General features: G+C 40.2%; 1 protein-coding gene across 1 annotated transcript in view; it reads right to left on the bottom strand.

The window, feature by feature from the left end:
* mdn1 (midasin AAA ATPase 1) overlaps positions 1-17,395 on the bottom strand; it is a 252,083-nt gene that overhangs the window by 28,102 nt on the left and 206,586 nt on the right. Inside the window, exons 90-95 of the mRNA XM_089022040.1 lie at positions 16,050-16,205; positions 12,185-12,286; positions 11,900-12,098; positions 10,977-11,150; positions 6,787-6,938; positions 1,963-2,052 (exon numbers count right to left, since the gene is read on the bottom strand). Of these exons, the coding sequence (XP_088878166.1) occupies positions 1,963-2,052; positions 6,787-6,938; positions 10,977-11,150; positions 11,900-12,098; positions 12,185-12,286; positions 16,050-16,205 (873 nt within the window). The remainder of the gene's footprint in view (positions 1-1,962; positions 2,053-6,786; positions 6,939-10,976; positions 11,151-11,899; positions 12,099-12,184; positions 12,287-16,049; positions 16,206-17,395) is intronic.

The raw sequence follows: 17,395 nt of genomic DNA, 5'->3' as shown, positions 1-17,395 counted from the left end.
ATTCCACGGCATATAGCTATATTTTACGTTTAAAGGCTCGCGCTGAATGAGGAAGTCTTGTTTTCGAGTTGGTGACGATTCCAGACGTGACGTCACGTCGGGAACGCACCTGACCGAGAAAGCGACACACAATGCATATTGGGTACTTTGTTTGGTCTGAAAACTTGTGTTGATCTATGTTGATGGCAAAATTAGAAGGAGAACACATCAATAACGCGATGGTGAATCGTTGTGTGTTGCACCAAGACTACTATTTGATACTAGTTGACACAAATTCCCAGCTGACAATTCAGCCCATTTCCAACGAAGCTTGGGCGGCATCTTGTGCATTTTCTGGGACGCTGCATTAGAGTCCTGACGGCTCGAATTGATCCGGAAGGACTTCTTTAATCGATTGCAAACATTTATACTTTCCTTTTCAGAACTATTTGAATCATATTAATAACTGGATGAGCATCTTCTCCGAATCTGAAGCCATTGTTTTGATTTTAGAGCAAATCAAGACGTCCTGGTGTGACGTCACGAACAAGGGGGCGGGACCTTCTGAAACTCGCCATTTTCGGGGTCATTTTGAACTTATTTTCATTGGTTGCATTTGACGAAAAATATTAGCTTGCGTGTTTTGGGTATTTTAGATGCTACAAAATGTTTTTCTGATGTCAGTTAGGAAACACAAAAAATGGCGTCGGTTGTCCTTTAATTTCAAGACAAAGAATTTATTCATTCATAAAATGAACAGTTTCAATTTTCTTTAGTTACTTCACGATCAATCCTGTGCTATTTTGATATTGTACGTTATTAGAGAAGAAAAAGAAAAAGACTTGGCACAATATTTCTTCCTAGTGTCTACTTAAACAAATTTCTTTGCTTTGAAGATTTCCAAAGTGCTGCAAAACTTCAAATATTCCGATTAGCCACAAAATTGAATTAATAGTTGTTTGCTGCAGCGTATTGTAGACTTGTTCAATTGTTTCTTAAATAACGAGAATGTTTTTAATGTTTTTTAATGAGTTTTACTCTTGTACTCACACCCAATATTTGAAAACTTTGATGTTGATGTCGTTCGATGTAAATACTGCAATGAACTATGGGTAATTGAATATTCAATTATTTCTTTTGGCAGTTACTGGCGGATTGCGTAAAAGCCCGAGATATCCACTACCACGACTTTGGAACGCACCGAAACAAATGCAAGGTGATTGTAAATGCTGCTGATACATTTGTTTATAACTGCTATACCAGAGTTGTCCAGCAGATGGCTGTGCTTTATTTTTCTTGACATTACGTTGGGTTGTTGTCACTTCCGGTACAGGTTTTACTTTCCGTGCTTCTTTAAGTTTCATTTTCATTGAGAAGACGGCAAGAATGGACATGCTTTATTGTTTAGCAAGGAAAACAAAAAAGGACGAAAATCAAAACTTCCATTTCGGACAGAAAGCGGACAAAGTGATTTGTATGATTTTATTGCATACATTGATGTAAAGTCCAAATGTTTATGTGTAAATAATAGCTATATTTGTGGACTTTTTTGTAGTTATACGGTGGTGGTGTGAAATCACATTAAAGAATTAACCATCAGTACAAAGACCCGGAATCATCTGTTTCGAATGGAAGCACAGTGATTATTGCTCGATATCGGTAAGCAAAGATGGCTGGCACACGACGATAAGTTAAAACCTCTGAAGAAAAACGGACCATTTTCAATTGCTGTTTAACTAAATTTGTTTCTTTAGCTATTGTAACAGAAGTATGTCATATGTGGCGCAGATCATGCAGCAATATGCGCCAATCGAAACAGGTTTGCGCCAGTGCTGGCGCAGTGGAATTCCAAAGTTGCACCACCGGCTGTCAAAATGCGTAAATGGCGCGGCCCAGATGCATCCATCCCTGTCTACCGGGTGCACGGGGCGGCACCTTGGTGACCGCTGGCCAAGACAACATGATTAAGACTTTGCTACACACCTCCTCCTGCGTTCCTGGAGTTAGCTTGTGCCACATTGATAACTGTAACTCCAGCTCCCTCCGGATGTCCTCTGGGTCTCTTTCTATCTTCTGTAAAAAATGGGGATACATAAATACATGACAAATTTTCTATTGGCCTCAAACAAACCCACACCACACCACTTCACTTGACTTGACTTCACTCCGCCTAGCAACCCCACCACACCTCTCTCGCTTTTCCGTTACAAAAGGTGCATGAAGACATGAGGTGTGATCAAAATATTCTTTTTTTGTTGCACAATGTGGGGACATAGTACAACCATTAAATACACCGAAGCTTTCACCAGCCATCAAGAAGAAAATACACTGAACACATTCAGTATGTTGTCAATTAAAACAATATTGAACCACATTTATGATTTTGCAGGTATCATGGATGAAATATATACATTCATGTGGCCGCCTCTACATGCATAACATACAGTGATACCTCCGTTTACGAACCCCTTGGCTACGAACCTTTCCGTTGAATGTTAAATTTATGAAAGTTTAACCTTGGCATCCGAACTATTTTTCGGGATACACACGGAGTGCCACAATGAGTGATGTGTCATTCGCAAATGAGCCCATTCTCCTAACAAGAAAATGGCACACAACTTGTTTTGGTCCTCTATTCCCCGCCCCCAGTCTTCGGTTAAAGCCACGTTATTGGTCAAGAACGCAGCAGTGAGGGGGGGGTTACAGAAACAACGAGCTGCAACTGCAAACATTAGATAGACAGAGTGAGAGTGAGGCTGTTTTCCAAATAACATCTTCGCTGTCCCGTTCTGGTGCGGAGAATAGGGAGCTGACATCTCATGTCTGATTTTGTTTTGCCTCATCAGTGTTTGGAAATCACTGCTTGTGTACTCTGTTCCCCCATCACGTATTCCTACTTCTACTCTAAGTGAACTTCCCCTAAATACACACCTCACACTCTTGCTCAGGTTTACATGCTTTACCCCTAATCTGCATGCCATCAACCACTTTCTGCAATTTAAGAATAATATCTGTTTATGTTGAGCCACTTATGGACAACCAACACCACTTTTTTGTTTCCTAACTGACAACAGAAAAACTTTTTATAGCATCTAAAATACCCAAAACACGCAAGATGATATTTTTAGTCAAATGCAAAACACCAATAAAAATGACTTAAAGTGTCTAAAAACTACTTCAAATTGAACCCAGGAGTGGCCAGTTTCAGAAGGTCCCGCCCTCGTGTTCGTGGTGTCACGTCAAGACGTCTTGCCTTGCTCGAGAATCAAAACAATGGCTTCAGATTCGGAGAAGATGCTTTCTTGTTACTCATCCAGTTATGAATATGATTCAAATAGTTCTGAAGAGGAAAGCATAAATGTTTGCAATCGATTAAAGAAGTCCTTCCGTATTAATTCTGACATCACAAAAACGTTTTATAGCATCTAAAATACCAAAAACACGCAGGCTGATATTTTTAGTCAAATGCATGTGTCCCAAAACTGTTTCAAAATTACCTCGGAAATGGCGAGTTTCAGAAGGACCCCCTTTCCCGCCCCCTTGTTCGCGATGTCACGCCAGGACACTCCAGACACAAAACAATGGCTTCAGAGAGTTCAGATTCGGAGAAGATGCTTTCTTGTTACTCATCCAGTTATGAATATGATTCAAATAGTTCTGAAGAGGAAAGCGTAAATGTTTGCAATCGATTAAAGAAGTCCTTCCGTATCAATTTGAGCCGCCTGGACTCCAATGTAGCGTCCCAGAAAATGCACAAGATGGCGCACAAGCTCCGTTGGAAATGGGTTGATTTGTCTGCTGGGAATTTGTGTAATAATAGTATCAAATAGTAGTCTTGGTGCAACACACAACGATTCACCATCGCGTTATTTTTGTGTTTTTCCTTCTAATTTCGCCATCAACGCGGATCAACACGATGTTTTCAGACCAAACAAAGTACCCAAAATGCATTGTGTGTCGCTTTTTCGGTCAGGTGCGTTCCAGACGTGACGTCACGTCAGGCATCGTCATCAACTCGAAAACAAGACTTCCTGAATATTCAGCGCAAGTCTTAAAAACATAAAATATAGCTATATGCAGTGGAATCTTTGTAAAATGTGTTCAGTAGAAGTCATTTGAAGTGGTTTCATAAATTATGGACGTAACTTGTCCAGAGGTGTTCCGGACAAGTATGAACCAATTGATGCTATATTGCTTATTCACAGAGCTTCATATGTCGTGTCCTTCACCAGTTTCGTTGCTTACGGCTCGCATTGATATGGAAAGACTTCTTTACTCGATCGCAAACACTTATGCTTTCCTCTTCAGAACTACAGTGAGACCTCAATTTACGAACGCCTTGTATTACGAACTTTTCATCTTACGAACGTCAAATTTATGAAAATTAAAACTTATAATAAGCACTATTTTCATATTACACACCCACCACGGCTGGTCCATCAAGCACACGATCTTCGGACCGAATAGCGCTCCAGCCGGCGCTACTTTCCACACCCCGTCTCATTGAATGCACACGTTGATCGCCTACTTGGAGCTTTTAGCTGATCATTTTACTATGATGGGACCGAAAAAACCCCACCACAGGCTCGTGTTCAGCCGAAGAAGACACAAAGTCGCTGAGAAGAAGGAGATAATTGAAAAACACGAACGAGGTGTGCGTTTGTGTGATTTAGGGGCCGAGCACGGCTATGCTAAGTCAACCATTGCTACCATTCTCCGGAACAGAAAAGCCATCAAAGGTGCGTCGTCTGTTGCAAAAGGTGTTTCTGTGCTCTTAAAGCGACGGTCTCGGGCAATCAAAGAAGTTGAAAAACTTCTGTGAATTTGGATTAACGAAAAGCACCTATCCGGCGACAGCGTGAGTAAAGCTATTTTATGCGAGAAAGCACGGCTAATTCACGCCGATATCGCCATGCGCCAACCTGGAAGTTGGGCGCTTATTGAGGATTTTAACAGTCCTTATGGAAGGTGACTCTCCTTCCATAAGCCATCAACGACCACCAGAAAAGTAAATAAAACTTCATTTTACAGCACAGTTTATTTCTTTAATTACAGTCCTCATGTAATGTGCATCTCTTTCCAAATAGCAAATTCCCTTTGACCTTTGACCTCCAACACCATTCCATCAAGCCATCAATGACCATCACCAATGTAAATAGTGACTTTATGATACAATGCAGTGTATTTCTTTCATTACAATACAATAGCACATTTATTATACATAGAATAAGGTATGTTGTGTATAGTTTTAAGGCTTATTCAGTTGAAAAGTATATTTTATGGAAACCCGGCAACGGATTATTCCCATTTTAATTGTTTCCTATGGAATTTTTTTTTTAGATACACACTTTTTGCCTTACACACTCTGTCTGGGAACCAATTAAGTTCTTAAGTTGAGGTCTCACTGTATTTGAATCATATTCATGACTGGATGAGTACCAAGAAAGGATATTTTTCCGAATCTGAACTCTCAGAAGCCATTGTTTTGATTCTGGAACAAGGCAGTTTGTGAAGGAGTTTCCTGATGTGACATCACAAACTGGGGGCGGGACTTTCTGAATCTCTACAGTTTTGAGCTTATTAGTGGCAGTTTTGGGCAACGTTAAGTCATTTTTCTTGGTGTTTTTTGCGTATGACTAAAAATATCATCCTGCGTGTTTTGGGTATTTGCAAGGCTTGGCGTGACCTCACGAAGAAGGCGGCAGGACCTTCTGAAACTCGGCATCTCCGAGGTCATTTTGAAGTACAGTAAAGTCTCGTTATATCGATATTCAAGGGAGTCCGAAAAAATATCGATATAACCGGGACTATCGATATATCTGACCCTGTTTGCATGTAATTTTCTCCATGCGTGCATAGAAATAGTATCGATATAACCGGGACTATTGATATATCCGATATCGATATAACGAGACTTTACTGTAGTTTTGGGATACTAACTCATTTTTATTGGTGTTTTGCATTTGACTAAAAATATCAGCCGGCGTGTTTTGGGTATTTTAGATGCTATAAAACGTTTTTCTGATGTCATTTAGGAAACAAAAAATGGTGTGGGTTGTGCTTTAAGGAGGTTCAGAGACATGCTTTGCTACTTTCTTTCCGAGATATGTGACTCTTCCCCCAGCCGCAAGCATACACGAGCAGCCCCACGTGGGGGTCGCAAGCACGGACAGTGCATCTCTCTCTCTCTCTCTCTCTCTCTCTCTCTCTCTCTCTCTCTCTCTCTCTCTCTCTCTCTCTCTCTCTCTCTCTCTCTCTCTCTCTCTCTCTCTCTCTCTCTCTCTCTCTCTCTCTCTCTCTCTCTCTCTCTCTCTCTCTCTCTCTCTCTCTCTCTCTCTCTCTCTCTCTCTCTCTCTCTCTCTCTCTCTCTCCCCGCGCGTGCACGCACGCACACACGAAACACTATGGGAGAAGGAAGTTGCACATAACAGCAGCGCACAATGGCTGGTGACACAGAGAGGAGCACAGCAACCTCCCTGAACAGAACCCAGTTGCCACAACAGCGGCACACAAGTAAAGAGATAATAGGTGGCACGCGAAAATAAAACACATGTGTTGTTAGATTCCACAATTGATGCTTGCTAGAATTTTCAGCAAAACTAAAAATCACATGAAAAAACAACATGCATTGGAAGCTTTTTATTGTGCTGAAATTATTATTGACTTCTTCATATGGTTTGACATGAATAATGGCCTTCCAAAAGAAACGGCAACTCCAACGTGGGCCATGAAAAAATGAGTTTGACACCCGTGGTTTAGTCATTTCAAAGAAATGTGTGAAAAAAAAATACATAATAAATCACACACCTGCATTGTGTTGACGAGCATCTCAGTATGTGTGTGAAAGATTGATTCTGAACTTTTCTTGGCTTCCTTGAAATCTCTGGAATGCCTGTCACGCTCCCATTCTTTGTCTTCATTCTCTTGTCTCTGTAAATGCATCTTTACATTCTCTACGCCTACAAGCAAAAAAAAAACAAGTTTTATAATCATACATTTAATTTATAAAAGCCTTTCAACTCTCAAGGACACAGGATTTTTTTGTGCGGGTGAGGAGCCGTTCGCGCCAGCGTTCACTCTACCTGGACGTAACACAGCAGCAACGTTATGAATGGAAGAGGAAAGGAAAGAAAAGTTGAAAAACAAAATATGGGAGCTGCTGGAAAGGCAGCCACTCTCGCAGTATCTGGGAAACATTAACCTTGAAATAAAGCCAAGTTTGCAAAAAGGAGAAATTGCATTGAAGGGGGCAGTGAGTGAATGACAGAGCACAAAGAAGGAGTCAGACGCTTCGCTTGTTATCCAAGATGTTTCTTCAGTGAACTAAACTAAACCCTCCAGCATAGGGCTCAACTAATAGCAACAAGCGTCGAAGGGAGAGAAAAGGAGTCAAAACATATCAGCAGAGCACTCAAACTGTGGGCACCCTCAGTGGTCTTTTAACAAATCTCAAAAGGAAAGAATAGGGAATGAAACAGAAAAATTCTGAAGATACGAAAAGGAGAGGAGTAGCAGTACCTTACATTGCAGGAGTTTCTGAAAAGTTACAGAGTCCTTTGGCAACACAAAATTCCTACTTATTTCAAACCGATAAACACTAAGGCAAAAATTAGTGCATCCAAAAGATAGGCTGCCAAATGAAAAACAAAGTCTTCTTCTTTTCCTTTCGGCTTTTCCCTTCAAGGGGTTGCCACAGCGAATCAGTGTCCTCCATCTTCAGAGGTTTGATTTGCCAAATGAAAAACAAAGTAATGTAGTTTATTCAATACATTGTAAGAATGAAAATTGTGAAGAGCAATACATTCGGGAGACTAAACAAATTCTCAAAAAAAGATCATCAACATCGCAGGGATAATACTAGTAGGCCTCAATCGGCAGTACATACGCACCTAAAAGCTAGCAACCACTCATTTGACGACAATGAGGTTAAAATCTTAGCGAAAGAAAATAGATGGTTTGAAAGTGGTGTAAAAGAAGCTATCTTCATAAAACAGCAAAATCTCTCACTAAACCGCAATGGTGGGGTGAGGTTCAATTTGGATCGTTCGTACAAGAGACTGCCTTATAGACTTAGTTATGCTGATGAGGTGATACCAGAGCAAATAGGGCAATCAGGCCAGTCGCAGACCTCATACTCAGGCAGGACAATAGAAGTAATCAGTCAGGACAGTAGAAGTAATCAGTGGAGCCGCAGGGAATAGTCCTCTGCTCCCCCCCAACCTAAGAGCATGGACCAATCATAGCAGAGTCCAGCACTGCCACGTCTGGACAGTAGGGATAGACATATATAGGGACAAAACTACCAGCAAGACTTTAGTTCGCTGAAGAAGCATCTTGGATAAGAATACTTAGCCGATAAAATGCACCAAAATTATACTAGGAAAATACTAAATTTGTGAATTAGGAGACTTAACATAGAGATAAAAAACAAACAGTCAGAAATAGAAACTTATTATAAGCGATTACAAACTAAATTTACCCACAAAATCTATCATGAAGTGTGTGAATTTACTAAATCCGGATATATGAGGCACCACAGCAAAACCAAAGAGAGACAAAAGGGTAAATTTAAAAAAATACTTTTACTGAAACAATCTCAGCTACTGGTAAACACGCGAAAAATTAGGAATGAGCAGATTTCAAGGGAGAATTGGATAAAAAATTTGTCAGAGATCTCTCAGAGACAAAAAAGGCGGTACTAACCAAAGGTTTAAATTTCTCAGTAACTCCTAAAACAATACCTGCAATAGATTACATCACAGCTACTGAATCGGCTATTAAAAATAACAAACTTTCGTATGCAGAGGCAGATGATCTACACATTAAAATATCAGCCCTTCTCAGTAGTGCCAAACTACCTCCGTCCAACATAACATTAGAAGAGAGAAAGGCGTTAACTACTCTACAAAAAGACAAAAATATTACTATTTTGCCAGCAGACAAGGGCAGATGCACAGTGCTTCTCAACACAATGAATTATGAAGACAAAATAAATAGGTTAATCAGTGATTCTAACACTTATGAGCAACTAAAAAGGGACCCTTCCAATAGATACAAGAATGAAATGAGAGACTGTCTCCAAAAGTTAGAGAAATGAAAACATATAGACAAACATATGTATTTTAGATTATACCCGCGAGAGTCCACACCATGTATCTATGGCCTGCCAAAAATACATAAAGAAGAGTTCCCCCCTCAGACTCATTGTTTGTAGCATTGACTCCTCTACATACAATGTAGCCAAATATTTAAAAACTATCTTAGCTCCGTTAGTTGGGAACACAGAATATCACGTAGAGAACAGCAAAGGGTTTGTAGAGAGGATCAAAGACCTCATATTGGAACCTGAGGAAACTTTGGCATCTTACGATGTTACTTCTCTCTTTACATCTGTCCCAACCCCAGCAGCAGTCTCAGTGGTGAGAACGAGACTGCTGGCGGACGTTTCTCTGCATGAAAGAAATAAACTTAAAACGGATCACATCTGCCAATTATTGGAAATCTGCCTTAATACTATGTATTTTCAATTTCGGGAGAAATTTTATAAACAAATTCATGGTTGTGCTATGGGCTCACCAGTTTCACCCATAGTGGCTTATCTGTACATGGAAGAGAAGGAGAAACAGGCCCTCACATCCTTCCCGGGGACAAAACCTAGACACTGATTTAGATATGTGGACGATACTTTTGTCATAATTAGAAAACAAGAAATTCAATCCTTCACAGATCACCTCAAATGCAAATTTCCCCATTGCGGGACGAATAAAGGTATTCTGATTCTGATTCTGATTCTCAACTCTGTCGACATCAACATTAAATTTACTCGTGAGGACATTAAAGAGAACCAATTATAAAAGAGGACAGAGCGCTAAAAACAGAAGTCTTTAGGAAGGCTACGCACACTGACCAATACTTACTTTTTGACTCTAACCACCCTTTACAACACAAACTATGAGTTATCAGAACCCTCCAGCATAGGGCTAAACTAATACCAACTAGCATTGAAGGTAGAGAAAAGGAGTCAAAACATATCAAGAGAGCACTCACTAACTGTGGGTACCCTCAGTGGTCATTCAACAAATGTCAGAAAGAAAGAATAAACCGATAAACACGTTAAGGCAAAAATTAGTGCATCCAAAAGATAGGCTACCAAATGAAAAACAAAGTAATGTAGTTTATTCAATACATTGTAAGAATGAAAATTGTAAAGAGCAGTACATTGGGGAGACTCAATAATTTCTCTAAAAAAGACTTTATCAACATCGCAGGGATAATACTAGTGGGCCTCAATCGGCAGTACATTTGCACCTAAAAGCTAGCAACCACTCATTTGACAACAATGAGGTTAAAATCTTAGCGAAAGAACATAGATGTTTGAAAGGGGGGTAAAAGAAGCGATTCTCATAAAACAACTAAATCCTTCATTAAACCGGTCTGGTGGGGTGAGGTTCAATTTGGATCGTTCATACAATAGCCTGCTTAAGCAACACAGGTTAGGCAACATTCGCAATGCTGATGAGGTGATACCGGTGGGAGTGGGGCAAATAGGCCAGTCGTTAGTAAGGAATGTAGGAACAATCAGTGGGGCCACAAGGAGTGGTCCTCTGCTCCCCCCCAACCTGAGAGTAGGGACCTATCATAGCTGTGTCCGGCGCCGCCATGACTGGACATTAGGGATATATAAATAGGGCCGATACGACCAGTCAGACTTTAGTTCGCTGACGAAGCCTCTTGGATAGGAGGCGAAATGTCTGACACCTTCAAGAAGTACAGATGACGGCTGAAGAAACCTTCTCATCTTGGATAAGAAGTGAAACGTCCGACACCTTCAAAGTACAGATGACAGCTGAAGAAGCTTTTTCATCGATCGTGCAAACAGGATTAAACAAGGCCAGGGGCACTGTGTTTCGGAGTAGGGAAGAAAATAGGTGGATAAACAAAGCAAAAAAAATATTGCATTGTGTGTGTCAGCAGGTGGATATTAAATGCAGTAATACTTTGCTCCTGCGGGGTCTTTGCTGTATCCAGCGGCTGATGTTTCAGCTCCTGGATTTCAGCAGCTTGCAAGTCATCATCTTGGTCTTCCAGTTCCATTGAAAGATCCTCCTCATCCTGATCTTTATCATCGATCAGTCGACGCTCTGCTGCCCCCTGATCTGCATTGGCGACATCTGAAGTGTTCAACAAAGAAATCGGTTAGAACATGATACCAGTACTCCGTCCCTCTCTCACCCCTCACACCACTGCTATCCTTATCCACAGTCTCGTCACCTCCCGTAGCGATTATTGTAACGCACTTCTTTTCGGGGTCAATCAAAAATTTCTCCATAAATTACAACTCATCAAAAATTTCTTAGCCCGTATCATCACTAAAACCCCCTCCTTTTACCACATCACTCCTGCTCTCCAGCAGCCCCACTGGCTCCCTGCTAAACTTCATATTGATTTCAAGATACTTCTGTTTACATTTAAAGCCTTCCATAACCTTGCCCCCCCCATCTGTCTGCCCTACTTCAAATCTCCGTTCCCTCTCGGGCCCTCAGATCCTCATCCTCCCTCCACCTCGTTGGCCCTTTGCCCATCTCACCACGATGGGGTGCAGAGCTTTCAGCCGCTCTGCTCCCAAACTCTGGAACTCACTTCCATCCAACATCCGTAATATTGACTCCCTTCCTACTTTGAAATCTCACCTCAAAACCCACCTGTTGAAACTTGCTTTCATGGTTTAGTTTAATCAGCTATTTTATTATTTGTTTCATTCATGGTTTTATTGTTTTATGTATTGTTTTTATTGTAAAGTGTCCTTGGGTGTTCTGATAGGCGCTTGTAAATTAAATGTATTATTATTACAATCTTATTTTTTTTTTATTTCTTCACACACCACACAAACAATTGTTGTTCCTATGTAGTTGTCACTGACCGTAGGTTTGCATATCGTAGTCCATGGCCCCTTTTTTGATATGTTCGTATAGATCAGAATCTTGTTGGGTTTCACGTTGCCTGCTTTCTTGTGTCTGCTCATGAGAGCTTTCCAAGGTACGAAGACGCTTGTTAACAAGCTCATTTGAGTCACCCGTCGACCGCTCATTGTCTGCTTGTCCTGGTTTTCTTTTAAAGCTCTGAAACACAATCATTATTTAGACAACATAGCTGCTTTTTAAAAAAGATGAGTGAAAAATGTCTAAGTCCATTTATGACACTGTACCTGAGTGTTGTTATGTTTCTGTGTATCTGAAGGCATCCTTGCAGTCAGCTTTGACCGGTGACCTTCTGATACGGAAGCATCAGCTGCTCCAGTCCCATGCTCCTAGGAGGTTGAGTATAGGGAAATTTAAAGAATCATCATGTTTTAAATTAATAACCATATGTACCATACAGTAAAGTCTTGTTATATCGATATCGTTTATATTGATAATACGGCTTATTACGAGACTATTTTCATTTCCCGTGCACATTTCTAGTCTTTTTATGTATAATTAGTTCCGTTTAGTACGATTCGTGGTTTTTACTCGGTTTTACTCGTTTTTTTTTTTTACTCGGTTTTACTCGGGTTTTTAATCTGGTTACTACGGTGCTCTTTTTCATCTCCCGCCGGCCATTTTGCTATGTTTATATCGATACAAAAGTTATTTAAGATGAATCGATATTTGCTTAGGGGTTTCTATACAGTACCACCATTATCGAAATCTGTATCGGTCATGCCATTGGTCGACTTGGTCACGTGAGTTTGTTACGTGACCAGCTCCCGTGTAGCAGACGCCATTTTCATTTTCAGACGCCAGCTCGTGTGTAGCAGACGAGATTGAAGGGTTTGTGTTAAAAGGTAAAAATGGGAAGCAGAAGAAGATTGATGACTTTTTAAAATTGAATATATAATACAGTAAGATGTAAGCGTTGCAGTTTCCCTGTTGTGTTATGTACATGCCCACTGTACTGTATATGAATGCAATTGTTTTTTTGCAACAAAGTTTGTTTTGTCTGCTGAAGCGTGATGGTTTTGAAAATTACTGTACATTCCATACTGTGTATGAAAGGACAACCAATGTCACTTTTTATTCAAATGCAAAACACCAATAAAAATGACTTCATGCCAAGATGTCTTGCATTGCTTGTGAATACAAACAATGGCATAAGATTCGGATAATATGCTTTCTTGTCACACATCCAGTTATGAATATGATTCAAATATACTGTAGTTCTGAAGAGCAAAGCATACATGTTTGCAATCGATTAAAGAATTATATGAGCCATTTTGAGGCAACATTGGGGGAACATCTCTCACCCCCCCAAAAAAGAGGCACAAAATGGCGAGCTCATATGGCCAGCTCCGTTTCTTATATGGCGCTTGGATGCCCTCTTTTGGCGGCTTTTGTTAATGCAGTTCGGCGCAGGACGGATATATCGACAGTACGGTTATATCGACATTTTTCTAACTCCCGAGAATATCAATATAACAAGACTTTACTGTATTTTGGTCACTGTTAATTGCTTCAGAATATAGTGGCACCTCCAATTAATGGCTTTAAAACTGCTTTGACAATATAGGGATAACTGCATGATAGGCACTTCTAATAAAAGTTTGAATAGTGTATGCCGTGGAGCTACGCTAAAGGGACTACAATGCAATGCAACTTTATTTCTATCAATGATTCACAACCACTCACCTGCGCCAAAATGCCTTTTAGAATATTGAAAATACTTTGTCTAAGAAATCAAAAGATTTATCCTCTCAACTGTAACAACTGATTAACTCTTCCATTTCAGCAAGACCCTATACGTCAGCTACAGAAGAGCATTAGGCTGATAACCCATCGCACGACTACGGAAGAGAATTAGGCTGCTAAACCACCGCACGACCGAACGATGTATCTCAAACTCTGTTTTTTTTTAACCTTTACATCTAGCAAATTTGTGACTTTAAATTTTTGTTGTTGTAATTTTGTTATTTGTTATTTAGTTTTTTTTTGTTCTTTTGACTTCAAGACGGCGCCGCGAGAGTGGCTGCCTTTCCAGCAGCTCATGTATTTCGTTTTTCTACTTTCATTCCTTTCATCACTTTGCTGCTGTGAAATGTAAATTTCTCCACTGTGAGACTAATAAAGGCATATCCAATCCAAATCTAGCAAATTTGCGAGTTTGAAACTCACAAATTTGCGACTTTTTTTCTCCGAATAATACCCCATCTCAAATATATATTTCAACCTAGTTCAACAGTTTCTGCCACCAGGCAGTCAGGAGACTAGACTCGCTCCCAGCCCTGCCCCTCCCCCCCACACTCACCGAACTCTGAGTACACGCTACACGCTGTACTATCATCCTGAACCTATTTTTTTCTGCAAGACCTCACTTCACTCTTTTTTGTTTTGTTTGTTTCTGCATTATTACACTATGTCACTTTACATACGACACTACCTCACTTTACATACTACACTACCTCACTTTACATTCAGAAATTAAATGTATTGTCTGTTGTCAATTGTCTGTCTTTTTAGCCACATTTTAAGTGCCTTGCACGCTGGGTCCGAGATGACATTAATTTCATTTGTGCTGTATGTCATGCATACAGTGAGACCTTGGCTTACAAACTTAATTGGTTCCCAGACAGAAGGCGAAAAGTGTGTATCCCCCCAAAAAATTCCCATTGGAAACCATTAAAATGAGAATAATCAATTCCCAGGTCTCCATAAAATATATTTTTCAACTAAATAAGCCTTAAAACTACACACAACATACCTTATTCTATGTATAATAAATGTGCTATTGTATTGTAATGAAAGAATTGTAATGAAAGAAATACACTGCCCTGTATAATAAAGTAACTATTTACTACTTATTTTGTGTGTGATGGTCGTTGATGGCTCTTAATTGACACCTGTTGCTTTCTGACTTTCTGACTCATATGTGCCGCAGATCATGTAGCAATATGTGCCATTCGTAATAGACTTGCACCGGTGCTGGCGCGGTGGAGTGTCAAAGTTGCGGCAGTGGCTGTCAAAATCATGCAAATGGGGCAAGGGCGCGACCCAGATGCATCTCTGTTTTATTCTCGTCCTTTCATAATGGCTGCACAGAGCTCACAAAAGTAGATGGGCGTTTAAAGGACAACCGAGAACCATAATTTGTGAAATCACTTCAAATGACTTCTACTGAGCGTATTTTACAAAGATTACACCGCATATCGCTATATTTTATGTTTTAAGACTCGCCCTGAATATTCGGGAAGTCTTGTTTTCGAGTTGGTGACGATTCCTGACGTGACGTCACGTCTGGAACGCCCCTGACCGAGAAAGTGACACCCAATGCATTTTGAGTACTTTGTTTGGTCTGAAAACTTCGTGTTGATGGCGAAATTAGCAACAAGACTACTATTTGATGCTAGTTGGCACAAATTCCCAGCAGACAAATCAGGCCATTTCCAACAGAGCTTGGGCGCCATCTTGTGCATTTTCTGGGACGCTACATTGGGGTCCTCACGGCTCGAATTGATACGGGAGGACTTCTTTAATCGAGTGCAAACATTAATGCTTTCCTCTTCAGAACTATTTGAATCATATTCATAACTGGATGAGTAACAAGAAAGCATCTTCTCCGAATCTGACGCAATTGTTTTGATTCTAGAGCAAGGCAAGACGTCCTGGCGTGACGTCACAAACAAGGGGGCGGGACCTTCTGAAACCCGCCATCTCCGTGGTCATTTTGAAGTAGTTTTGGGACACTAACTCATTTTTATTGGTGTTTTGCATTTGACTAAAATATCAGCGTGTTTTGGGTATTTTAGATGCTATAAAACGTTTTTCTGATGCCAGTTAGGAAACAAAAAAATGGTGTCGGTTGTCCTTTAAGTGTGTATTGGCGAATGTGCATAGCAAACTGTCAGACAGAACCTTTTCCATTATAATTGGTTCCTGCTAATAATCATCACTTGATGGCATTGTCAGCTTTTGAGAAAATGTCATACTTTTCCGCGTTGTAGTTCGGAGAAGGCCTTGTTAATTGGTACAAGTTTTTAAAAACGTACTCATAATGGTAAATGAGCCGAAGTTTAATGCTACACTGAGGACAAGGCCTACCTCTTTTGCTTGGTCTCTCTCTGATGCCTCTCCAGCTAGCTCAAAAGCAGTATCACTCTGGAAATTCTGCTCTCCGGTTTGCCCCTCTGTGATATGTTCTTTCCTCTCAGCTGACTCCAACGGATCCTCCGTGTCATCCATACCATCAGCCTCCTCCTGTGCCAATAGATAGGGAAGGCAGTTTAGGAGTTAGTCGTGACTTTGCATACGGTAGCAGTTTTTGTTTTGTGTATTATGCCCGATATTTCAAGCGTCACTGTGGCATATTCAAAGAAACTTAGGGTTATCTTGTTAAAGTGGTCTTTCAATTACAGTGATACCTCGACTTACGAAGCCCTTGGCTTACAAACTTTTCGGTTTCCGAACGATACACTTATGAAAATTTTACCTTGGCATACAAACTTTTTTTCGGACACAGAGCTCCCTCAATGAGTGATGTCGTTCGCGAACGAGCGTTCTCACAACAAAATGGCAGTCGACTGTTTTTGTCCTCTATTCCCCGCCCCCAGTCTTCGGTTAAAGCTACCTGATTGGTCAAGAACGCAGCAGTGCGGGGTGGGGGGTGGTTTAAACATTAAAGAGACAGGCAGACGACAGTGAGAGTTTCAACTTTGATAGTTCAAAGGCAGAGTGTGGACTGCAAGGTTAAAATATCCCATCAATCAGGCTCCACAAACAACCTGCACAAGCCATCTGTACACTTGATGCAAAAAGCTATCAACCCAGCTAAACAGAACACAATTGATGAGGAACTAGATAACATTATCACAGAGAAAGCACCTACAAGGATCATTCCTCAAGATGGTGAAAGAAGAAGGTTATGCTCCTAATCAAGTGTTTAATGCTGATGAAACCGGCCACTCCATTCCATCAAGCCATCAACAACCATCACAAAGGTAAATAAAACAACTTTTATTATACAGTAGTTTATTCATTTAATTTTAATACCCTAGCACATTTATTATACATAAAATAAGGTATATTTTTGTCTAGTATTAAGGGTTAGAAAATTAGAAGGTAGAAAATTATGTTTTATGGGGACCTGGGAATGTATTATTCTCATTTTAATGGTTTTCTATGGGAAATTAATTTTTGGGATACACACTTTGCGCCTTAAACACTCTGTCTGGGAACCAATTAAGTTTGTAAGCCAAGGTATTACTGTACAATGATTTGAGGAATAATTAGATAATAATAATACATTTCATTTCAAGCGCCTTTCAAAACACCCAAGGACACTTTACAATAAAAACAATAAAACAAAGCACATGACAATAAAACCATAAGTAAAATGATACATAATAAAATAGATTGAACTAGACACTGAAAGCAATTGTAAACAAATG

Source organism: Hippocampus bargibanti, linkage group LG19 (assembly GCF_051943395.1).
Source record: "Hippocampus bargibanti isolate YZ-2025 linkage group LG19, ASM5194339v1, whole genome shotgun sequence".
NCBI classification, from domain to species: Eukaryota; Metazoa; Chordata; class Actinopteri; order Syngnathiformes; family Syngnathidae; genus Hippocampus; species Hippocampus bargibanti.
The sequence above is the reverse complement of the archived record's forward strand: the minus strand, read 5'-3'. Positions and strand labels throughout refer to the sequence as shown.